The following is a 26,424-nucleotide window of genomic DNA, read 5'->3' as shown; positions in this document are numbered from 1 at the left end:
AAAGTCTGAATACACCTACGCGCAATGCGATAACTACAATCATTTCCAACTTGACAGCACCCAATTGCCTTCAACGTGGCACATAAGAATCAGCCTCTGGTGTCCAGACAAAAGCATTTCTAAACTTGAATGGATCTGGGTCTCAATTTATGTCAGTGATGTGCTGCAAATGACTATCAACGTGGCAGGTGAGCTAGTAACATCTACAGACTTATCTGCAAGGCTGTACTACACTATGAACGCAATCCTATACATGTCTACTCAGAAGTAACTCCCATTATAGTCAATGGGGCTTACTCCCAGGTAAGTATGGATAGGATTGCAGTCTGAGGGCCCAAACCTATCCAATTCTCTAGTGCCAATGCAGCCGTACCCATGGAGCATGCACTGCATCCTGTGATCTGGAGGCAGTTACGGAGGCCTTGCCAAGGTATAGGAACATCTGTTCCCTTACTGCAGGGTTTTTCAAACTGGGGCGTCACAATGCCCCAGCCTGAGGGCCCTGGCCTCTACCTCCTTAAGGGGCTGGGGCAGGGAGGAGGCAGAGATGCGATCCCCAGGATTGCGTCGCTCAGGGGGCTGCAGGGGCTTGGCTGCACTTACCAGAGAACTTACCAGAAGTGAAAGTGGAGTGGAGGTGGGGTGCAATTGTTCCATGTTTACTTCTAAAGCTTCAGGGAGCCCTGCAGACAGTTGCACAGGGCTCCCCGCACCCCCAGGAAGCTGTAGGAGGCTCTGGTAAGTACAGCCAAGCCCCTGCAGCCCCCTGAGAAATGGAATCCTGGGGATCACCTAGTTGCCTTCCCCTTGCCCCCAATGCCTCCCTCCCCGCCCCCACAAGGACTTAAGAGTGGCTCAAACTCTCCCTGAGTGGCTCAAACTGCTGCCTTACCGAGAGGCTGCATTACAGCTGCATTGGTGCTGGAAAGTTGGGTAAAACTGGGTTCTAATCCTCTCTCACAGGATCTTGGGGGAGGGGGGTATTCTCACATCCTATTTGCCTGTATCCTTAAATACACAGGGGTCTGACCGCTGGAGAATATACCCATGTCTTTGAAAAGATGAGAATGGGTTCCCAAGTTTCACACACAGCAAGTGCCTCACGTTACCTCAGTCTACTGGTTTAGAGACACTCTAGCTTATGAAAGGCTACAGTGTCCTAGTGCTTTTTAATCATAGCAATGGCCCAGAAACTCTTTAGGAAGGTCTTTCCTAGGCAGGTCAAAGGGTAGGAATCAGATGAAGATGGAGAAGTGCAGAACAGCTAAAACTACCTTCAAAGGCAAATAATGTAACAAATAACTCCAAAGAAAATCTAACTCCCCACCAAAGTGTGTGTACAAATAAAAAGTATGAACAATAGTAGGGAAACACCACCAGAGAGAAGACAATAGACATTGCAGGCTGCTCCAATTTCCACAGAGATTACATTCCTGGAGAATGGTGCGTACATTGAAAACACATAAATTAAAATGGTTTTTCCCACTGGAAACAATGGGATTGGTATGAGTTAGGGAAAAGGCAGCAAGCACTCATGCTGACAACTGGTGATTATGGAGGGAAGTTACTAAAAGTGGGACAGCAAAGCTGCCAGTGACTATGAAAACTAGTTCGTTGTCAGGGGAAAACGCCAAGATAAATGACTTTTCCCCTGACAATGAATTAACACTCATGTCGACAACTGGTGACTTCTTCTTGCCCAAGATGGAGTAGAGGAAGGCTTGAGGCTAGTAGCACTGGCTACTGATCTCAATGGCTAAAAAAGCAATGAAGAAAATACAGATGTTGGTAATGAAACTGAGGAAGCACTAAGTAGCAGCTCTGTGAACTCATTTTATTTGTCTATTTTTTTATGTTCTGGCTTTGGAGACTCCCCCCACCACTTTCAGGAAGATGCCAGCATCTAACAGGTTTGCTCATTAGCAACTAAATAGCAGCCAATTGACCATGTTATTTCAAAAATTGCCAGCATAAATTAAACTACCAGTATTAATTTGCAAATCGTGCTATTTTGAAAATGTACAAATTAAGACAGTGTTAAGCAAGAACCGCCTGCACTTGAAAGGGGAGCAAAAAGCCAACTGAAGTGATAGTAAAGTATCACAATACTTATAATTCTAATATTCTCAGATTAACTCTGCAGTAATCTATAATAAGAACCCTCCCTTTATCCTCCTCGTGGCATGCTCACATCACAGTTTAAAAACATGACAGAAAAAAACTGTCAAGATGGGTATACCTAGGAGAAAGGAACTGGAAGTATTCCCCCACAAGTTCCCAATTTCTCTACTACTTAGTTCGAAACTTAGTATGTATAATGGCTCACAGACATATTTCCTACATGTAACCCCTCCCCCCAAAAGCAAAAATGCACATAATTTGGAAACTAGTGAGGAATATTTCATATCACACACAACATTTACCAGTACCTTAAGGGGTTGGATGCCACAGCATCTATGTGACTGAGTCCAAAGGATGCAAGCACCAAGCCATGATTTGCACTACACAAAAGGAGACTTGGGTTTGTGTGCTCCTTCGTCCCCTTTCCTCATGCACTCTGTTTTTATCACTTTTGGGTTTTTTGGAACCTGCTGGTTACTGCTGCATCTAAACTGCCAAACTGCAGCTTGTGCAATCCCTCCAAACCAGGATTATAAACCATAACACCACCATGGTTTGCAAGCCTAACTTTGGAGACATTGAGCAAACCACAGTTTGCCAATGCAGGTGCAGCAATAAATAGCACCTTCCAAAAACACAAAACAAACTGATTGAGACCCCAATCCTATTTAACTTTCCAGAGCAGATGCAGCCATGCCAACAAGGTGTACACTGCATCCTGCATTGAGGGGTCAGTCACGGAGACCTCCTCAAAGTTAGAGAATGTTTATTCCCTTACCTCAGGGCTACAGCATTGCTGCATCAGTGCTGGAAAGTTGGACTGAATTGGGCCCTAAAACAGAATATCAGGGTAGGAAGAGAAGGCGCACCAGGCAACATTCATGTAATGTCAAAGCATCTCTGTCTCTCTCGTTCTCTCCCCCCCTTTTATATCAGGGTACTCTCTCACCTCTATCTTCTCAAAACTCCTAGCAAGTCAAAAAGAGCTACAATTGTTCTGATTTATTTCACAAACAAGAACTATAATTTAACACTAACTACTCATGAGGAATTATAATGCTGCTGGCTGGCAAGTAATTTGCCAAGGAAGATCACTTTAGCTACATAAAATAAATATCCACCTGCATATGGTAGCACTAATCAGGGCGTGAAATTAAACTTTTTATTCAGTAGAAAATAACTGCTCCAAGGCGGCGATTTAGTCTGGAAAGCAAATATTAAGGTCGGCCTGTTCTTCCTGGTAACTGTAGCATACATGCTTAAAAGAGAGGGCATGGAGCACCAAATTCTGCTTTTCTAAATCCATGAAGCTAAATACTTCAATGATGCGTTGGTAGAAGCAAATCGTATATTTGCTAATTGCATGTATTTAATGAAGCAAACAACAAAAGGCTAACACACAAAGCATCATTAACTTGAACCCTGCACTTCCCTTGTACTGCACCTATAGTAACTGAAGAACAGGCTCAAACAGTTAAATTGGGAGCAGCTTAAGGGACATCATGTAAACATTAACATGCAAGTTCAAAGCATTCATTGTTTAATTGGTAAAAATATACCATAGATTTTAAGATATCCATTTGAATCAAATCTCTTCACTCTTAACAATTAAAAAAGAAAGGCTAGCATGCGATGCCATTGGTACAACAATCATAAACGTGAGTTTGTAGTCTCTTCCAGAGTACACAATAGCACAAATACATACATGGAATCCTCTTGCCACAAAGGGCTCTCCCATTCATTACAATGGAAGAAGCCTATGAACACAAGTGAATCAGCACCCTTGAAATAAACAGGATTCCCCAAGTGTGAAAGAGATACAATACAAGAGCACATATAGGGATTTGGATCAAGGCAACTGTGTTTATGTTCATTTTCCAAATGGTTTGTCTGTTACCAAATAGCAAGTAACATATGTTCATTAGATATCTGCAAAACATGTAGTGACAGTGTGATATTTATTCTAATCCAACTGTTAATTATATTTACAGCCCAGTCCTTCCCAAAGGCTTAACGTAAACAGCAAAACTGGAATTCCCATTAGAAGTAACGTAAGTTTAAAAAGAGACCACTTTGCTCTCAGAATCTAAAATAGCATCCCACCTAAAAAGAAACAAGAAATATCCTTCTACACAAGACAGGACCACTGGTCTCACTGCAAAATCAGGGCAATTGACTTTGCATCAGAATTGAGCATCAGCTCAAGATGCTCCAGTAGCTTAAGTTCTAACTTGGTACTATGAACTTCTGCTCTAGCAAACAAGTGGCTGGGATCAGACCCAAAGACTCTTATAGAGCTGTAGCTACTCTATGAGCTGATCCAAGATACCAAGTTATAGCAGCAGTGTGAATCAACACAAATGCTGTAAACATCAAACACTGTCATATATGGTTTATCAGCAAAATTCAAAGCCTTTAAGAAGCGGGTGGAGATGAATCAGAATTGGGAGGGGCTGAAGACAGCTTGCAGACAACCCTAAAAGCCACCATGGATACATCCTCACAGTCCTATTAATCAGACATGCTGTACCAACTGACCAGCAGCTCAGCTTCCTTACATTAACAAAAAACCACTCCACATTCTCTCTCTCTCTCTCTCTCTCTCTCTCTCTCTCTCTCACACACACACACACACACACACACACACACACACACACACAACCCTGTATGATTTGCTGGCTGATTTAGTAAAAATCGGGTGACGCACTCTAGTAATACTGTCAGATTTGTCAAGGTCTTTGAGCTGTGCTGCAACTAAACCTTTTGTTTTTGAAGGATGTAGGGGTAAGTGAACACAGCACATTCTACCATTTGTACTAGTATAGTCGCCTCTACTGACAGAACACAAGAGAGAGACAAGATATTCAACAAGAGCAAGATACAATCCATGACCAGTTGGAAGAAGAACTCCCATCAGTGGTGTGGCGTAGCATAGGTTGCCAGCGCCAGGCTCCATCGTCAGGCTGCCATCGCTCCACTTTCACTTTCTGCAGGCTGGGGAGCCCTGCAGACGCTTGCACAGGGCTCCCTGCACCCTGGGAAGGCTCCTGCAGGGACTGGTGAGTACATCCCAGTCCCTGCAGCCCCGTTAGCAACACAATCCCCAGGGTCTGCCCCTTTAGGGGGCAGAGGCCAGGGCCCTCAGGCTGGGGCATCGTGACGCCCCAGTTTGAATACCACTGCATTAAACATTTGCTTACTCATTAGTAAACAAGAACATATAGCGCAGTTTCGCTTTCCATAGCATTCAATACATTTATCAGCTTGGAGGGAGGGACTTCTCAAGTGTTTTGGGGGCCTGCATTCATCAGATTGGGACAATTGTGCTGGCGTTGGATACCTCTTGGCCTGCCCTTTCCAATGGACCAAGGCGCAGTCATCTATTTATGAGTAAATGTGCACTGGCTCAGTTCCACTTTCCATTGAACTTCATGCATTTTCCTGGGCAGCTTCTGAATATGCTCAGATTATACAGCCAGTTAAAGCAACAGAGCTCAGAGGGCATCTAAAATGGGGCTTAGAAACACAGCCAGAAGCTCTTGGGATGATCCACAAACTCTTTGCAGCCACTTTAATAGGTACGTGTCAGTGTTATTTCGTTAATTGAGCAGGATATCACGTTTTATAAGCCCAATTTTGCGTTATAGTGGGGTTATTTTGTTTTTGCCATTTTAGACTGCCCCTACTAATAAGGTTTAGCTTCATGTACTTGTAATTAGATGGAACTGAGGATGTTGCTAGTCCATTCATGAAACAGATGTTGCTTCACAGAACCTTGATATCTTTCTTAAATACCTTTGAAAACAAGGATCAGAAAATATGAACTCTTATAAAAGGGGCTTTATTGTATTTTTATAGCATATTACATACCTTGTAAGAATCAGTTTGTTAAGTGCGAATGTCAGTTTTATTTTCTGTCCCCTTTTTTCTTGGCTATTTACAAGCTTTGTAAGAAATTGTTCTTTAATTAAGTCTAAACATAGTTTTATATGAATGGATTCCTGGAATTAAAAACGTTCAGACTTAAGAAATGATTGTTACAGAGACTGTAAGAGGCCGTAAAAAAAGAATGCCACTTTAAAGAAAGATTTCTCATTTTAATTAAAAAGATAATCATCAGAACATTCCTACATTTAACAGAACCATTTGAAGCTACTTTGAAAAAAAAAATCTTATTTTTGATGCAGGCATATGTAGTGTAGTTTAGATGTCATTTAATCAAAGTCCCAACCAAGGCTATTCAATTGTGTTTTTAAGGATTGTATCTGCATTTTTAGTAGTTTATTCAAATACATATATTGCTTATTAAACACCCACAGTATGCTTGCAAATGGTTGCAACAACATAATCCAATGCTAATTTAAGGAACCATTTTGGGTTTTGTGGATTTCCTAAATTAAAGACTTCAAAACAGAACTTTTGATTCTTCAGTATCAGTAGCACACACTATGCATCTCATGTAGTGAGCACTGCTATTGTAAGCTACTTAAGAGTTTATCACTGGCGAAAAGAAAAAGAAGTCAGAATAGTCAACTGATGTACACACAATCCTTACATTGAAATACATCTTCCTACGTAGGTATTACTGTTTATGAGTTCAAGAGTATTTTTATCAGCCAGATTTTGAAATGTCACACAGTGTACAAGGCAGCAAAACCACAACTCTAATTGCTTAAACTAGAGTAATGTACTTTACAGTGCTTTAACTTTTTACACTGCCATTTTTAAAAAAATCAAAATAATTTCTATAAAATTAGGTTAATAGAGAACTACAGATGAAATTATACATGCATTTTTTAGACAAAGGGCTGCTAATGGAAGAATTCCTAAATTAGACCACTTAGCAATTCATCTAGCCCAGTGTCTCATTTCCAGTAGTCGTGTGACCTGTATAAAGTTTCAGGTGAAGCTGAAGACTTCAACAACGATGGAGTAATCCATCCATTGTGACTCCAGCTTCCAGCTTCAAGTTTCCTGTATTGCCAAAGTTAGCAATAACTTGAGAATACAAAAGATGTACTGCACGGGGGGGGGGGGGGAAGCAGATTGGGATCTACTGGTAGAGGATTTGCAGTAGATCCACAAATGTTTCTGACTCCCAATTGTTTTACAATAGCAACAATAAAAGGGTGGTTCTGTTCCCCCTGCCCTCCCCGCTAAATTTGGCTGTTAGACCTCCTGATCTCAGATTTAGTTTAGTTAACTCAGATTTAGTTTTGTCCTTGTAGATGCAAGTCACCATTGCGTGTGGCTCATGAGATGCAATGGGTAGCTTGCAGATTGGTAGCTGGTTCTCCCACCTGAATCACCATTTTGCACCTGGCTCTGGTTGGTGAACCTAGGATTCAAGGGGAAAAAAATAAATTCCACAAACCTAAAGTCTTCTCAACCTATTTTACACAACTAAAGTGAACTAAAGTGAAGTATAACAGGGTAACATCTCTTATACAGGCTTCAAACTGCAAAAGAAATTTGGGAGGACAAAGTGGAGTAATGTAAAAAATTTAACACTATTGAAGAAACACACAGAAACTGCACACTATTTTAAACATACAGGTATAACCTAATTATCCACGGATTTTTCACCCATGTATCTCAATGCTATGAGAAGGGTCCTTTAAATTAAAGGGGAAAAGTCCTTTAACAACAGCCTTGTTAATGCAAGGGAAGGCAACCAGTTGACAATTCATCAATCATTCTCTCTCCAGGCAATTAGAACAGCTTCACTCCAAGGCAAGCGATCCCTTCTTTTCCTCTGAGCATGTGAAAGAAAGATAATTAATTTGCATTCTTTCCCAGGATGCACTCTGGGTGAAGGGAGGGGTCGCTGGCTCTGAGTGAAGCATTTCTAAATGCCTGGAGAGAGACCAACTGATAGATCGCCTGCCTAATGACTCTGTCTTACACCACAAAGGTCAGCAAGGCTGTTTTCAAATTAAAGGGACATTGCTTTTTAAATGATTTGCTTTAATGTGATTTTTAACATCCATGTGAGTTCTGGGAACTGAACCCTCACGAATAACAAGACTCAACCTGTATAGAGCTATGCTTCACGCAATCTAAAACTGAAGACTTTTCAGAAAAGCTTTTCTTAGTTGACAAAAGGAGAAAAAAAACCAAATATTGTCATCTTATCTAAGACGTTTTAGATATGAGATTGGTTTACAGTCATTGCTGAGGATTAAGTGCAAGCATTTTAGAATACAAACAGATCAGGACAGCAACTGTTACCAGTCTACAGTGTCCCATATGTCGCTGTTACTTATGCCAGTGGTGTCAAACTGGGATGTCACAATGCCCCAGCCTGAGAGCCCTGGCCTCTGCCCCCTTAAAGGGCAGGGGAAGGCAGCGATGTGATCCACAAGACCCGGAAGTGGGTCACAATTGCTATTTTCACTTTTTACAACCTGCAGAGTGCTCCGTGGGGCTCCCTGCACACCTCCGGACCCAGGCAGAAGTTTTTAGAAAGCTCCCCTGCTGCAGCATGATCCTGGGGATCAAGTCTCTGCCTTTTTTGCTGCCCCCACAAAGACTTACCTTGGGAGGTTTACTCCTGAGATGTTTGAGAACCCCGACTTATGCCAATGAACTAGATATGAAATGAAAATAACCTAAGAGCCAGAATAAAACCTGTAAAAAGACTTTCAAGCAAAGCCATCGTCCAGGCCAAAATCCTAAAATCTAAACAAAAATGAGTCTGTGCACCTATGGCAATGGCCGAACACTTTCAAACAAACCACCAATCCCAGGCCAAATTCAACTCCAATTAAAAACATCTTGCACCAAAAAGAACTCCAGTAACTATATCACTTCTCAGGCAGACTATTAAATACTGTTTCAGAGATAAAATTAATTATCCACATGTGACATTTTACTACTCCACATATCTCCACATAAGGCTGACTTCCACCATGAGTGGGCTCTGAACACATCTGAGTTACCAACCCTTCATTTAGCCATCTCAAAATGGAGAGAAAAAAGAATAAAGACAACACAGTGTGCTTATGAAGAAGTGGTGGCCTAACTGTTGAGCAAGTTTCATTATACAAGGTTTAACATATTTGATAACTATCAAGGGTGAGTATATTTTGCTTGCAGCCTTCAGATAGCAGACTAGACATGATGACTCCAGTGGCCTCCTGTCCAACCCTGTATCTCTAGGTCTGTAGGAAGGGCAGAATAAAATCCTACCCTGGATAATATAGTATTACAATAAAACAAGTTAGAAGCTTTAGAAGCAATTTATGAATGAAAATACTACTTTGAGACAGAGTTCTAATAACTCAGCTGCGATGGTCTGGGTGGTCTCTGGGGCTTCTATTTTTGGCAAAAACATTGCCAGGAAACTACCCTCAGCTCTTTACCGACTGTGTTAAGCAGCTACTCTTATCTAGCATTTCTTTCTGAGAAATTCCACTGCCAGCTGATTACTAAAAAGACAAAACTGCCTTTGTGACTGTCCTGGCAGAAGAAGGAAGCGAAAAAGAGTTTAACGGAGATTCCTCATGGAAGAGCAAACAAACAAGGGACAGGGAGAAAAATAATAATAATAATATACAGTATTTATATACCGCCTTTCTTGGTCTTTATTCAAGGCGGTTTACATAGGCAGGCTTATTAAATCCACGCAGGGATTTTTACAAATTGAAAGAAGGTTCTTTCTTTCAACAACCACTACATTCAAGGTGTTACACTCCAATCTGGTTTAACATTCTGGCCTCCATCCTCCCACGCTCCGAGCAGATGGAACAGCTCAGCTGCAGCTTGCCAGCTGCTTCAAGGTCGCACGGTGCCGGTGGCCTCGAACTGGCGACCTTGTGGATGTTAATCTTCAGGCAATGGAGGCTCTACCCTCTAGACCAGACCTCCTGCCCTTATGGAACTTATGGAGCTTAGCTGGAATAAAATTCAAGACTTGCCAGGAACCTGACAGTTAAGGACAATAAGTGCTCTAAACTGCAGAAGACCCTACACCTCACCAGGACAGGTCAGTATGCCATTGAATCTCTAGCTTAGCAGTACAATGGCGGCATATTCATTTTTGTTCCATGGTGCAACTCATTTTATTCCTCTTTATTCCTTGTATGTGTTCTTTTTACTAAAGACTCCTCTGATTACTATATAGTTGGGCTCAAAGCAATAATGGGTGGATTCACCCAAGTCTACTCCATATTAACAGGAGCAAACACTTTTTCATCTGATTTCTTAATCTGATCTTCAGATCACTTTTCATGTATCTAAAAATGAATCGGAACACCAAAATGGATCTGGTCCCTAAACCCTACAGCACAGCAATACCAACTGGGACAAGGGACCTATTATGGAATTTCTGGGAGTTCTCATCTCCATTATTCTATCTTCCCCAGCAAACTGTGCAAGCAGGATACTATGACAAAACTTGGGCAAACTACAGATCAAGAGGGACACCTGGGGAGAGGGAGCAAATCCTTAAAATCTGCTATCTAAATCACATCCCCACTTCCCCTGACTTTGCTTTTCCAATGGCTTCAAGGATTGCATAGTTTAGGGGTGAGGAACTGGGGTGAGCGAGTCCACTCTAGGGTATCTCATGCTCTTTGAAAGTGGCATTCCTAACCCCAAGTCTCCAACTTTGAAACAGTAGGATTTTCTAGGAAATAAAGGCCAGTCTAGCAAAGGCCTGACTTGAGTTTACTCATGTCTTATGGTGGCTGTAGTCAAGGACCCAACACTCAGAAAGAAGACTATAAGAGAGAGTGAATTTGTGTAGGGGTAGGCTCATGTAGAATCAGAGTGCTGAAGGGTCACATTAATATGCAAAGAACTCGAGAGTACAAAAAGGATCTTCATTTTGTCAACTTAAGACATTCAACTAGCACAAGGGCAAATGAGAACCAAGACTAGATTCAGAGAAAGAAAAGACGTACTATTTTTCCAACGAAAATTAGTAATTGCTGTACAAGTTCACAGAGCATGCTGGTGGAGCTATTTCAGACTAATGATGCCCTTGGTCATTCTCATTTCCTGTAGTGTAACTTCAGCTGTGCTCCAAATCCTAGAAAAAGTTCATCTACACTGACTAAGTTCTCCCTGTTGGTTAGCAGTTTTATTACTACTACTACAGCAGATTCTGGCTGGGATGTTTTCAGGAGACTGTATAGTCCCAAGAACAGTATCAATCTTATGAAAGACTTTGAATGTTAAGACAAGAAAGGAACTGAATTCATTCCATGGGGGTTAATACCCAGAAGGCAAAAGAAACATTTGTGGGTCTCTGCATGAAATGCTATAATGTAGAGCTACAATTGTTGTTTGTCATTAGAAATCAATACTACAGTAACTTTTGTTCTCTATCCTGTGGGAGGTAATCTTCAACCAATGAAAAATGGTAGCAAGGATTTTCTGCCCCAGCAACCTTTGGCATCACTTTCACCTTTCTTATCTGGTAGGCATGCCTGCAAAACACTCCAAGCTTTCTGCAAAGCTAGTAGTCTAAAACACTAACTTTGTCAATTCTACACACTAAGAGCTAGGAATATGCCATTATACTCATCCATACATTTTTCTCCATCTGGATACAATGGTGGTCTCCTTGGGCCAAAGTTTACACACTGCCATGGACTTAAAAAAGGAAAAAATAAGTGAAGGCCAAATCCAGAAAAATTGATAACTGACAGACCTATTAACTTGGGGATACAAAACAGAAATTTCTAGGTGCTCCTAATCCAAGTAGCAACCAAGGAAAAGGTCTTTACATCACTGGTGCTCCACCTCTAAAATTTTCTCCAGAGAGATTCACCTGGCACTAAAACTTGTGTCTTCTCAATGCCAAGGAAGATTTTTTTATTTACTTGGATCTTTTAAACTTCTATTTTAAACTGGTCAAGACACTGCTGATTTTTCAGGTTATTGTTGCTAATTGTATTTTGATGCCATTGAAATTGTGTCTTTTTTTATAAGTTGCCTTGGACATTTTTGTGGGAGGGGCAGGAAGATTAATTTTAACAGAGTAAATAAAAGTTTTCAGCCAATACAAAATTTCATGGTTCCATGGCTTTTTAATGAGAAAAAAAAACTAAAGACCAAACACACAGCAACAGTTTTAGCTTACCTCAGAGGTGTAAAAACATAAGGCCCATGGGCCAAATGTGACCCCCAAAAGTCATTTATCTGGCCCCTGTTATAACTAGGCTCTCCCAGCATGATAATTGATCTCTCTCGTATTTTGAAAATATGAACATTTGCACATTTTATCTCCTGTCATTTGTAGCTAATGATTGTCTATGTAAGAACAAAGTGTTTACTTCTGGCCATCATTTTTTAATGATGTCACTTTCTGCTTAATGATGTCACTTCCAGCTCTCAGCAGGAACTATGAATGCACACTTCAGCCCTCTGTATCAAACAAGTCTGACACCCCTGGCTCCACTATAGTGGCTCCAAATTCCTGTCATGCTCAAATCAAAGTGCTGATTATTACTGTTAACACTGCACTTGTTGGTATCCTTCATTCTCAGAAGATTATGGTATCGTGCTCTGAATGGTGGTTCTGGAACAGAATGTCCTCTCCATTGCACGAAGTCTGGGTAAAGTAGGTATGAGGATAGGCTGTTACCCATGCAGCAAATCCCCCCTCTCCATGTCGCTGAAATGGTCCAATGGAAAGGCAGAGGCCAATACAGTTGGTTCCAGCGGCATCGCAGGAGTTGCCAGAACGTGACTGTGTTCAACCATGAACTGCCTCAGGGACTCCAGTTCTGGATTTTGCCTCGAGGTTGACTCCCATCGCCTCTTACGACAAGTACAGCCAAACTTCAGGAGTCAACCTCGATGCAAAATCTGGAGCCAGAGTCCCTGAGGCAGTTCATGGCTGAACACAGTCATGTTCTGGCAACTTCTGCGATGCCGCTGGAACCAACCGTATTGGCCTCTGCCTTTCCATTGGACCATTTCAGCGACATGGAGAGGGGGGATTTGCTGCATGGGTAACAGCCTATCCTCATACCTACTTTACCCAGGCTTCGCACAATGGAGAGGACAATCTGTTCCAGAACCACCATTCAGAGCACGATACCATAGTCTTCCGAGACTGAAGGATGACAACATGACAACAACATGACTCCTGAAGCCTTTTCCATAACTGGATGTAGCCACAAGGCAGTGGAGGTTTGGTATCAGTTTTCCTTCTCTCAGATGAGCTGCCTTCCCAGGCTAACGAGTCCCATCTACCCAGAGGCTGTTTAGTTGCCTCTTACAACAAGTACAACCAAACTGAGGGTCTATTCTTATCCCCCAGCTCCAGTGCATTAACCATCAATTAATGTAGATCCTTAGGATTTAGGGAACATCACTGCTCAAATACATAGCACCAACTCTTCAAATTAAGAGATGAAGCCCTGCTTCTTGTTTCTTCTTAGTTCAGGCATATGTTGTGTGCGCGCTCTCTCTCCCACCCCCACCCCCATTTTCTCCTAACAGAAGCTCACCAGGCCATTTCCCTGCCTTCCTTCTGCCAGAAAAGTAAAGACCTATAATTTCTTAAATAAAACCAAAACCTTTGCATGGTTTCTCAATACCAGCTTTATAGCGGCTGCTGTTTTCATTCTATTGTGACATCATTTTAAAAAGAAAACTAAATAATGAGCTGTAATTTTTGCTTTGAGTTTATCAGATTTTACCCTTCCTATACATTGCTTTGTGAGTTCCCTACTGGATCAGAAACTCATGTAATTCATACATAAATAATAATAGTTTATCAGTTTCAAATTGCAACTACTACTCAAGATGTAGCAGTGTTTTAGTATTTTCACTACAAAAGTAATAAAAGAATCCAGAGCTAACCAAGTTCTATGTTGGTAATGAATGCAGATTTCTGCATTATAAAAACCATTAATCTACAGTAGACACAGTTTTAGAAAATGTGGCTAGTCACTTCAAATACTATGCAAGTGACCTAATAAGCAAGACATTTTTGATTAGCGTTCAATACCAACTAAGGTGGCATTAAATATTACTTGAGTTTGTGCTGTCACTCTCCAGCCAAATCAGCAATATCAGTCATATTCTAACAGCAAAATAAATCTAAGGATTGAACTAATTGTGAAGAGAGCAGCTGACACCTGAATGCTGCTCTCCAGAGCTTGAAAAATACTGTCTAAGTTACAGCCACATTATAATCCAACACAAATGGGAAGCTGGACGAAGGCAGCAAAGGGCTAGCCCTCTACCAGCAGAAGGCAGGGTTAATAAAAAAAAAGTTGAGTTTCAGCCAGAGAAGATAGCTTTCTCAGTGTCAGAACTTGGCTGCTGCTGTGAAATTTACCATAGGCAAAAAATAAACTAGACTTAAAAAGCTTTAAAGACACCCGAATGACAGTGAACAAGAAAGAAAAAATGAGGTGTAAAAATCTGAAGAGGAAGAGACAGAAAGGATTGAGGGACACTGGTGAGTAGCTGTAGCTGGAGAAATCTGCACTAGTGTGATGATGCTCCTTTCCCAAAATAACCCCATAAAACAACATGACGAGAGTGTTGGTTGTTCTACCTCTGGCATAGAAGGGAAACTCACAGTAAGTCTAGCTTCCCATTCTCATTCAGCCAGCAGGAATCCCAAAGGAGGATGTCAAACTCCAGATAACGTAGCATCTGCTGGCAAACTCCTTAGAGAAGTAGACATACATGAAGTAAAGATATGTTTTCTGTAGTGCCTTATGTAAAGCGCATGGCCCAGGTAGTGACTGTCAAAATATCCTTCCAGGGAGCACAGGCACTCAAGGTCATCAGTGGTTTCCTCATGAACTGAGTAGACTGCGATTGACCCTTCAAGCTGTGGTGCATCCATTATCTTTACTCACTTTGGACTGAATTTGGTTGCACACAGATTGACAATGTGCTCTACTGGAGAGTGAATAGCTGGAAAACCTTTAAATTGAAAGACCCATTCTCTACATAAGTAGAGTCCCACTGGGACTCAAAGGCCCAGGTCTGAGGTAGCCAAGGTCTGTTCCAAGATCTTTCAATTCAAAACACCCAAGTGCTTTACAAGCCCTGGACAAACTCTATTCTAATGCAGGGGTCTCCAAACGTTTCGGCCAGAGGGCCACATCAAATATCTGGCACAGTTTCAAGGGCTGGAAAAATAAAGAGATGGAACTTAGATGAATGAATAAATGAATGAATGGGCTCAAAGTTCCAGGATTTTTCCAAGCACCAACACACACCACAGAAATAAAGTACACACTCAAACAGACTCCCATTCCCCCACCCCACAAGCAGCTTACTTACATGGAATAAATACCTCAGAACCAGCACATCACAGGAAATACCCGGAGCATGTTCTGAAGGCAAGGGAGGCCTCCCTGACACTCAGGAAGCCTTCTAAAACCTTCAGAAGGCCCAAAAGTCACTTCCTAGTTTTGCTGAAAAACTGGATTTTTTAGGAATTCTGAGGGCTGAGAAGGCTGTGCGTAGAGGCTGCTCCTTGCCTGCCAAGGAGCATTAAGGTGAAGGATAAAAGACTGCTGCATTGTGAGTGGGGGGGGGTGTCCCTGGCTAGAATTCAGAAACAACAGGGAACCCTCCTTTCTTTTCAAATCAGAACCAGAACCTGGGAGGGTTCGCTCACCAGGATGATATGCCCCATTTTGCTAGTTCTATCTTCTGACAAAGAAGATATCTATCTAGTTCTATCTTCTGACAAAGGAGTTAACCATTTGCTGCCTGCTCCTCTGCCAGTTAAACAAGAAGGAGTATTTTCACTAACAATTACTGATGACAAATGTTAACAGACCATGCAATGAAACAATAAGAAATCACATGGAGACTGTTCCACAGGTGAAGCAAGTCATAGGTGACAGCTCAAATCACAGAACTGCAATGGTAGCAGGCCTTGAATCCTGAGTTCTAATGCTGTGGAGTGAGATACGTCCACAATATGAACTAAAGAAATGAACGGAAGGCAGTATTAATGGACAATTCTGCTTTAGTTAAATCAGGGATCTCCAAACTATGGCCCAGGGGCCAAGATCCGGCCTACAGCAACTTATTTTTTTGTCGGAGCATTTGCTAATGTTTGACATTTTTACTAATTATATATCAATTTAAGCATGGCATTGCTTCTTTGTCACATTTCTCTTTTGTTCTGAATCACATCATGCTGATTATAAAAAAGAGTCAAGTAAAACTTATTCATTAAGTTTCATTCATTCATACAACTGATTCTTTTTCAGCCTGTGAAAATGTATAAAATATACAATGTGGCCCTCGTACCGAAAAGTTAAATGAATGTAATATGAAGGAGGCTGGCCCTTAGTTTCCACTACATCAATCATTTGTTGTCAATTTCATTTAACACTGTAATTTTTAGGATACGTAAAAAAAGAACAGAGGGATTTAGGCCACCTGCAAAAATGCCTGCCTCCCAAAAAGTTCCAGTTCAGAATGTTACAGCATGCTATGACAGTTTATATGGAGCTCCCTTCTTCCCAAAATAAATGTAACAGACAAAAGTAACAGCCCTGATTCCTGAGAATTCATGACCTGTGCATGTGCAGTGGTTCCTTCTCTTGCAGAGAAAAGAAGCATTTCAAAGAGGAGCAGATGAGAGAATACTTTGTTGTTGAGATACTTTGTCTGACTTACCAGGGTTCTCAAACTCCTGGTGGTTCCCAAATGGTTAGCAATGGTTCTCAAAGTGGGTGTTACCATCCCTTGGGGGGACAATGGGATTACCTAGGGGCACTAAGTGGCAAGCAAGGGGCAGCAGAGGGGCACTGACGGTGGTGGGGTTATGGCGCCACACCAGCAAATGGCACTTCAAGTTTCTATCTCTGCATAGTGGTGAAATCCAGCAGAAATTATTAGTAACTACACCACCAGAGCTCTAGTCAGACAGGTACATGGCATTTTGAGAAATTGGGCCCACACTATGTAGCATACTAAGGACAATGGAATTTGCATTACAACCAGATGAGTCAACTTTGCAAGGCAAAGTTGCAATTCTGTAGTCTTCGCTTTTTGTTTATGCGCACTTTATAAGAGACAAACGTTGAACTCAAGAGTTCTTATTTACAGGGCAACCAACAACAGATGCTGAACAATATGTTGTACTGTTGACCAGTTCTTTAAATACAAGGAAGTTCCACTTACTAACCTAGTTGCTTGTGCAACTGGTAGAGCACCATCAATGATCGCTACTGTGCGAGCGCTGCTTACTTGAAAAAAAGCAGTGTCAAATGTCTTTACCATTCACTGTGTCATTCATTGCCAACATTTGGTTGCAAAAAACCTCCATGATTGCCTGCACAGGTTACACACTGGCATTACTGCAGTGAATAAAATTACAGCCCATGCTCTCAATGATGACTATTCTTGGAGTTCTGTGTTGAGAATGATGAAGATTTTGAACATCTGCTGCTTCATACTGAAGTTTGTTGACAATCAAAAGGCAACAGTATAAGATGCTTTCAGGACAGTGGTTCCCAAACTGGTAAGTTGTGACCGAAAAGGTGGCCTGGAAGCAGGGCATTCTCCCTTATGGGGAGCGGCCCTGCGGCCATGGCAATGACGGTGCCACAACTATCACAGTAACGTTGCGACCAAGGGGCTTCTTCACATACCTGGGGGGTAGCACTGGCCTTTGGCAAGGTGTGGGGGGCTTGTAGTCCCTCTGCGGGCCTCTCTATTGCTCCAAACAGCTCTTTTCTCTTATCACGAACCACTTCCAGTTTTGCAACCACTTTCTGATCACAACCCAGAAGTGGTCACAATCAGAGATAAGAGCTGTTTGGAGTATACTTACAAGGTTCCCAACTCCCCTGTAGGAGTTTGGGAACCACTGTTTTAGAACCTTTTTAACACTCTTCTGGAGTTCTTTAAATACACAAATGCTTTGCTCAGTGATGAATTCCAAGTGATCATGAATGATGTTGCTTATTTATCAGAACTATTTGCAAAGTTCAATGAAAATGAATTTGCAGTTGCAAGGAAATGAGGTCAAACTTATTAAGACCAAATCTATGGTCTCTACATTTATTTCAAAGTTAACTCTATTCAAGTGCAATATAGGCCAATGTGGGTTACTCCAATTTCCAAACCTACTTGAGATAGAAAAGAAAGGTAGAATACAAGATTATGATCTGCAAGTTTTTTATGACCATTTGGATATGTTGCATGAAGTGATTTAAGGAACTTTGTTCAATGAAAATACCAGATGGGGTGCTATATTCATTTTCAGATACTGAGGAAGTAGGGGTAGTAGAAGAAGAATTAACTGAGCTACAAAATGACATGGAGTTGAAGTCAAAGTTTAAGAAATAGTACCAAGAGTATTGGTTACAGAAAATAAATTTCTGTTTACTGTCTTGCACTATGGACTGCACTGAAGAAGTTCATTGCTGCACATCAAACATCATATTTGGGGGAACATGGTTTCAGTGTCAACATCCAACATCCCTCCAAGCAAATAGACGCCAGATTACTAAACATGGCAATTTAAGATTCCTGCTAAATGACTTTAAGTCAGATATTGGGAAACTGGTACCACTTCATCAAGCCCATCCATTGGGCAGCCCAATCCTGCGTTCCCTGTGCCAAGGGCTGCAGCGGTGCCAAAAATGGCTGCTGCTGCATCCTGCATGCTCCGCAGGCAACGCTGGCAGTTCCTTGGGAAAAGGAGACTTTCATCCCCTTCCCATAGGTAAACCAAGTAGACCCACAACGGGATTACTCAAATCTACATTGACCCAAGGGTTGGCGTAGAATTTTGAGCCTTTGTGTCAGGCTAGCAGCCCAAAACGGAGGCTCAGGATCTGGTGGAGCAAAGCTCTACCAGTCCCACCTCCCTCCCACCCCTCTCCCTCACCCTGGCATGCCTCCTCTTCACCTTCTCCGCACCCTCTGCCTGCCTCCTCCCGCCCTGGAACACATCCCCCCCACCTCTGCCCACACCCCCACCTACCTCTCTGCTGCCTGGCAGTCCATGCAACTGCCAAGCAGCTGAGCTCCAGCAGTGAACTGCCTGGCACTAGCCCAGCATATAGCGTACAGGCATATCTTGATTTTCATCGCTTTGCTCGTTCAACCACTTTCAATTATAACTACTTTTAAAATTTTGACCACATGCTTTCCTCTTTCATCTGATTTCACCCCCCCATGACGTTTGTCAATTTTCTTATGTTTATTTTTTTCACACACTGTTTATTTAGGTTAAATTGTTTATTTAGGTATCACACACATGTACTTGTGTTATACAGTTAGTTGTTTACGTTTTTTACTGGCCAAAATAAATTTGCAAGCTAAATAAGGCTATGTTTTGACATTCATCCATTTTCGACTTTCATCCACCCTATGGTCCCTAACTAAATGAAAATACAAGCTATTCGCAATGCGATATCCAAGATTCTTATTTTGATGACTATCAGACTTTAAAAAGCTGGCAACATTGGATCAAGTTCATCAATTCTGTTGAATAAATAAAACTAAAAAGGTTTAATTGAATCTTGAATAAACATGTAATTAATTGCTCCTGCTTTGAATTTCATTGTTATTATCTTCCTTAGTGTGTCATGCAAACCACTATTCTGAATAACGCATTTTACAGAGTAAGATAGGGGGCACTTAGAATGAGTTTATGGAACCAAGGAGTGGTGCCTGAAAAAGTTTGGGAACCATTAGTCTAGAGATAGTAGAAGATGGTAGCTTCTGCTTCTGCCACAGCCTGCCTACTTAGGTAGAGTGGCACAAAAATGAACTGAAGCAAGCACACATTCAACAGAAGCGGAGAAGTCTGGGTTCGACTATCAGGTTATCAGTTTGTTTGAAAGAACCCACAAAACCAACACACACAAATGCACTGCACAAGATGTGCCATTCACTTCCGTGTTTCACTTCAGAAACCAAGGTGGATGAAGCAGCACAACGTGCATGCACTTCCGTTCACGGCACAAAACTTTTATAAAGCACACATTATGTGCTACACTACCACTCCCATGCCATTCTTTTTCATTATGTATATGCTACAACAGCACACACAAGCACATTCATAACAAAATCAGCTCAATCTGAACTTTTTCTGGTTTTGCATTCTGAGATACAAGTTGCAGTTGTCAAATGACAACTGGTCAAGAGGACACGAATCTGGCTAGCTAGAAATCCCAGACATGCCATTTGCATGACTACTTCCACCAGTAGGTCTACTGCCTCCTTCCTGACCCTTGTGTTCCTGTAAGAGATACCTGCAGTTACAACACATGGCCAGTATGAGAAACAGAGGGCCCAATCCTATCCAATTTTCCAGCACTGGTGCAACCACAATACAGCCCAGAGGTAAGGGAACAAATGTTCCCATACCTTGACAAGGCCGCTGTGACTGCCTCCCCACCACAGGATGCTATGTACACCCCATTGGCACAACTGCACCGGCATAGGAAAATTGAATAGGATTGGGTCCAGACTCATGTGACTGCACTGGGGTTGGAGAGGGAAGAAGCTCTCTGGAAAGAACTGTGTAGAACAAGGAGCCTCCTGCCTTTGCTATGAGATTATACCATGATACAATAAGGAAAGCTGCCACTTACAAAAGAAAGTGCTTGACTATATGAACTCATTGACCACAGTCAAATAATGAATCCAAACCCAGTATAAAACCATTAGTTGTAAGCCTTTGCTTAGTAACTGTTTAGTTGTTTGACAGCCAGGTGGTGCCCAAAACATCTTTCACAAAAAGGCCCCCCTTCAAGTGAAATACCTGCTTACAAATAAGTGTCCCAGCAACTGCTCCAGGCCTCGATATTTTCCTTGTTCATAACAAAAGTTCATATGATGGTTCATTCAGAGCACTGCAAATTCTCCAAGCCTCTTCCCACTGTGTCCTTGCCCCCATATACTTCTCTCACTCAACCAGAAGACGGAGATCCTTCAAAGTTGGCCCAACACCAGTTTTTTTTATTGTATGAGCAAATTCCACCTTTAAATAAATAAAAAGCTTTGCCCCACACCTCTTATTCTTTTCTCTCCAATGGTACACCCCTCTTTCATTTTTAGGAGTCTACCACCACCCCCACTCTCAAAAATGTCAATCTTTCCTTTCACTACCACCCCATGTCCAGCTTTCTCCTCTTCCACCAAACCCTCCAAGTGGACCTAGAGCAGTTGTGGCTAACCTATGGCATGCGTGCCACAGCGGGCATGCAGAACCTTTTCTGTGGGCACTCGCACCATCACCCCAGCTGCCAGGCGCGAGCCTCTGCTCTGTGCCCCTGGGAGGTGCCAGCAGCTGCAGGCGTCTGCCATGGAAGGCTGTGGAGCCCGCGCAGCCACAAAGCCAGCCTCCTCCTGCTCAGCAGCAGCTGGGGCAAAGAAGGGAGGGGCGAGGCCAAGGGGGGGAAGGAATGGACAGCAGGGGGAAGAGGGAGATGAGGCAGTGGGGGGGCTGACGCCAAAGACCCAGGCATGCTCCCAAGGCGCCCCAACTAGCCAGCCCCCCCCCCGGGGAGGAGCAAGGCTGTGAGGGAACGTTTCTCACATCACCCCCAGCAGCCCAATGGGAGTGCTTCCTTCCTCCCGTCTGGGGTAAGGCGCAGCGTGAAAGAGTGGCATGTCGGGCAGGCACAGCAAAGCTGCTGCTGCAGGCTTTCAGGCGCCAGCCCTGCACGTGGTGCTTGTCCTGAAGTAAGTCTCATTAAAATCATTGGGGCTTGCTCCCAGGTAAGCATGGCTGGGATTGCAGCCTCAGAGCCCAAGCCTATGCATGTCTACTCAGAAGGAAGTCCCATCAGAGTCAATGGGGCTTGCTCCCAGGTAAGCGTGGCTGGGATTGCAGCCTTAGAGCCCAAGCCTATGCATGTCTACTCAGAAGGAAGTCCCATTAGAGTCAATGGGGCTTGCTTCCAGGAAAGCGTGGTTAGGATTGCAGCTTTGGTGCCCGGTCCTGTGTGTGTCTACTCAGAAGTAAGCCCCATTACCGTGTGCGTATCTACTCAGAAGTAAGTCCCATTGCAGAGGATGAGGCTTACTCCCAAGAAAGGGTGGCTGGCATTGCAGCCTTGGAGCCCGCTCCTGTGCATGTCTACTCAGAAGTAAGCCCCATTAGAGTCGATGAGGCTTACTCCTAGGAAAGAGTGGCTGGGACTGCAGCCTTAGAGCCCACTTCTGTGGGTGGGGCTTTTAAACAAAAATATTTTCTTGTTTGAGAAAATGATCAGTGGCAAGGTCTTGCAGCCACCCCCTCCCTGCCAATATTTCTTTACCCAGCATGTAATGAGCCTGTGGAACTCTTTGCCACAGGAAGCAGTGATGACAACTTGCCTAGATGCCTTTAAGAAGGGATTGGACAAATTTCTAGAGGAAAAATTCATTACGGGTTACAAGTAATAACCCGTAGGTAGTAGGTAAAAGTTGTTAATGTATGAGTTGTTTTTTCTAAACTAAAACCTCAGTATTCAGGTTAAATTGCCATGTTGGCACTTTGCGATAAATAAGTGGGTTTTGGGTTGCAGTTTGGGCACTCAGTCTCTAAAAGGTTTGCCGTCACTGACCTAGGGTCTAGGACAGCAATTTTTCAACCTTGTTCATCTCACGGCACACAGACAAGGCACTAAAATTGTCAAGAAGGTACACCATCCATTTTCTGGAAACTGTCAAGGCACACCGCACTGACAGCAGGGGCTCGCATCCCCCAGTGGCCCTACTAATAAATGCTCCTCCCCACGGCACACCTGCAGACCATCTGTGGCACATCCCTGTGCCACAGCACAGTGGGTGAAAAGGGTTGGTCTAGGACCTAGCTAGGGGTCTAGGTAGGTCCTCTTCAGCCTTCTTTCGGTGGGTTCCTAAGCAGGAACACCTCCCACCTCTTTCACCCACCTCACCTGTCCCCACAACTCAGCTCCCCAGCAGCCACCAGCAGCAGCATCACCTCCAGTTCAGAATGATCTGTGGGGTTGAGCCCTTCTCTTCTCCACAGGCGAGCCAGGACACAGCAGACCACACACACCTTCAAGAAGCGAGGCTATGGTCTGTGGGGGGCCCTCTTCCTCCCCCCAGGAACTTCAGCCCCCCCCATACGCCTCTGAGGGTCGCCTGCAGCATCCCCACACAGCCTCTCCACTCCTCCCCCCACTGTTATCCTGCCCCCACCCTCCTTCTCCTGCCTCAGCAGCAGCCCATCCTCTCCCTCCTCACCATGAACTTGAGGGCCTTCTCCTGCACCACCGCCTCTGCGGGGTCCATAGCCCCCCCCGGTCCGCCTCTGCTGTGGCTGCCGTTCCCCCGCCAGCTCCGGGCCTCAGCCAGGGCCTGGGCCACCCCCCTCTCTCTCCCCCTCTGAGCCGCAATACAAGGCCGCGCGACCAACGCCGTCACAGGCAGCGAAGCTCCGTTTTCCCCTTCAGGTCTAGCAAGTGGGAAATGTAGTCTCCCAGCGTTCTCCCGCGAAGCATCCAAGAGGAAAACGTGAACTACAGTTCCCAGAAAGCCCTGCGAAAGGAGGGACGACGCTGGCGAAGTGTGGGAGCGAGGGCTGATGGAAGACGTAGTCTAGCAGGACGCTTTTAAGGGGTGGGCTTCTTGAGAAAGCGGAGCGAAGGGTCTAGCTTCTGAGCTTCTTATGGAAAAGTGAAGTGGCTGATGGTAGTTGTAGTTTCCAAAGGGGACTGTACTGCACTGGTTACATAAGAAGAGCCCCGCTGGATCAAGCCGAAAGCCCGTCCAGTCCAGCTTCCTGCATCACACAATGGCTCACCTGATGCCTCAGGGAGCACACAAGACAACAAGGGGCCTGCATCCTGGTGCCCTCCCTTGCACCTGGCATTCTTAGGGAGCCTCCTTCTAAAACCAGGAGGCTGCACGTGCACTTGCTGGACTTTTCCTCCAGAAATTTGTCCAATCCCCTCTTAAAGGCATCTAGGCCAGATGCCATCACCACATCCTGTGGCACGGAGTTCCACAGACTAGCTACACGCTGAATAAAGAAATTTTATTTTGTCTTTCCTAATTTTCCTGACACTCAATTTTAGTGGATGTCTCCTGGTTCTGGTGTTGTGTGAGAGGGAAAAGAACATCCCTCTATCTACTTTATCCATCCCCAGCAAAATTTTGTATGTCTCAATCATGTTTCCCTTCAGGTGCCTTTTTCTAGACTGAAGAGTCCCAGACGCTGTAGGGGCAAAGTAGGAACTATTGTCAGCCTTTGTTTCTTCTTGTTGTAAGGTTAGAGTAGGGTTACCAGATACAAAGTGGGACAGAGAGTCTATACCTCTAAATTTGTGGATTTGACTCACTGTGGATGCCGTGGATAACAGGGAGAAAGCCACTTCGTTTGTTCACTAAGCCATAAGTGGCTTTCTGAAGCCTCCAGGAGGCCTTCTGAGGTCCTTCTGAAAGCCACCTGGATGCCTTAGAAAGTAATTTCCAGTTTGCTTGTCAAACCATAAGTGGCAGCGGATTCGTGTATCTGCAGATTCACATATCCATGGGGGGGGGGGCAGGTATGGATCTCCTGTGGATAAAAAGGATGGACTGGTATTTACCTCTGACAGGTCTCCCCCCCCCCCCATCATATGCAGTGTACATTCCATCAGTACAGCTGCTTCACCACCTATGGTGGTAAGAGGCTTGGTGACCTTAGGAAAGCCACTCCCTCTCAGCTTCAGCCCTCCCCCCCACTGCATTATGGAGCTAATATTTATTTGCATTACAGGGGTATTGTAAAGACTACATCAAGCTAATACATGCAGAACATTTTGCATATTTAGAAAGTGCCATGCAAATGTCAGTTATTGTTTCAAGAGTTGCCAACCCTAGGTTTCAGAAACTGTGAAATGGGCTATATTCTTACATATATTCTTACACCTGTATACCAGTTTTGCAACAAAAACTGGGAGTGGCTCTTTTTTTTAGGATTTTACAGCTGTTTGGAGCACAAGGATGCCTGCAGAGAGAGTTGCAGGCTCCCCAAACCCTCCAGAGAGCCATAGCAACCCAGGGTCCCCAGCAGGTGTACAATTGTGGCAATTGTGTCACCGCACCCTCCCCTCCCCGAAAACGCTTACCAGTTCCCAAACTCTCCCTGAGTGTTTGTGAACTGCTGCTTTAGGCAATAGGATAGATTAGTGGTTCTCACACATTTAGGACCAGGACCCACTTTTGAGAATGAGAATCTGTCAGGACCCACAGGAAATGATGTCATAACCAGAAGTGACATCATCAAGCAGGAAAATTTTTAACCATCCTAGGCTGCAATCCTACCCACACTTACCCAAGAGTATGTCCCATCATTGTTAAAAATAAATACACATAGTAACTTGTTAAAAGTACAGGTCTGTAACATTTCCCCAAATGCAGTCACATACCATGGTAGCATCAAGTCTAATATATTAAAAATAAAATATTGAAATGAATGGGGACCCACCTGAAATTGGCTCACGACCCACCTAGTGGATCCTGACCCACAGTTTGAGAAACACCAACCTTTTTTAAGTTATTTTAGCTTTTGAAACACAAAAGCTAAGATAACTAAAAAAAGTTTTGATGATACAAAAAAATTAAGATTGCTGTTTGAATCAGCGCCTCTGAATCGTATAAGAAACATTAAAAATTCAACATAAACAATGTTTGTGTTACCCAGCGTTATGGTATGGCTTATACTGTATATACTTATGTTAATGTAAGCTATTTTGGATATTTGTAAACACAATATCCAAAGTAGCTTACATTATTCATAAATATAATCTATAAACATACGGTTAATTTATTTGTTCAATTTTTAATCATTTGTGCAACTCACAACAAGGCTGTATTTCAGTACTGAAAGGGTGACCTTTACACTTCTACAATCAACACAGAATCAGCTGCTGCATTTACATAATGTTATTGTCTGATGAATTTTGCAGGGGAATATCAACTTAGTGCTTCCTAGACTATATGGGCCACCATCATCCCTGGGGTAAATCCAGTGCTTACATAGTGACAATACTGAATTCAGCAAGGAACAGTTGCTGTTGGATTTTAAGTGAAGACTTTGAGGTTGGTAAATAGTTGATGGGCTAACAGTACTACAGGTATTTCTGAAAGGTCTTTTGCCTTTTATATTTTATATTGTGTTTTATATTTCTAGTGACCCTTCAGGGAAGCTGCTGCATTAACCCCTAAATCACTGTGGAGCTTCCATCCTTTCAGTCCCCTGGGGCATCATTGCCTGAATTTAAATATTTTGAATAATAAAAAGGATGGTTTTAAATTAAATGTGTGGGCCTGCCATCTGCATGCATCCAGACTTATTACCATCATTACAGGCAGGTCCTTTGGTTTACATTCTTCAAAATGAAA

The 26,424-nt window shown here is 43.2% G+C and overlaps 1 protein-coding gene across 8 annotated transcripts in view; it reads right to left on the bottom strand.

Moving 5' to 3' along the window:
- The window catches only part of BTRC (beta-transducin repeat containing E3 ubiquitin protein ligase), a 173,166-nt gene extending 149,800 nt beyond the window's left edge, over positions 1–23,366 (bottom strand). For 7 of the 8 annotated variants that reach the window (XR_010794079.1, XM_066619690.1, XM_066619682.1 and 4 more), the window contains exon 1: positions 23,281–23,366. Coding sequence is in view for 6 of the 8 variants with exons in the window: in XM_066619690.1 (XP_066475787.1) it covers positions 23,281–23,328 (48 nt within the window). In the remaining 2 variants the exon portion in view is untranslated. Of the gene's footprint in view, positions 1–20,845; positions 20,912–23,280 lie in introns of those variants that run through there. The other variant, XM_066619689.1, reaches the window with a different exon arrangement.
- Positions 23,367–26,424: the final 3,058 nt, after the last annotated feature.

Source organism: Tiliqua scincoides, chromosome 3 (assembly GCF_035046505.1).
Source record: "Tiliqua scincoides isolate rTilSci1 chromosome 3, rTilSci1.hap2, whole genome shotgun sequence".
Classification (NCBI taxonomy): Eukaryota; Metazoa; Chordata; class Lepidosauria; order Squamata; family Scincidae; genus Tiliqua; species Tiliqua scincoides.
The sequence above is the reverse complement of the archived record's forward strand: the minus strand, read 5'-3'. Positions and strand labels throughout refer to the sequence as shown.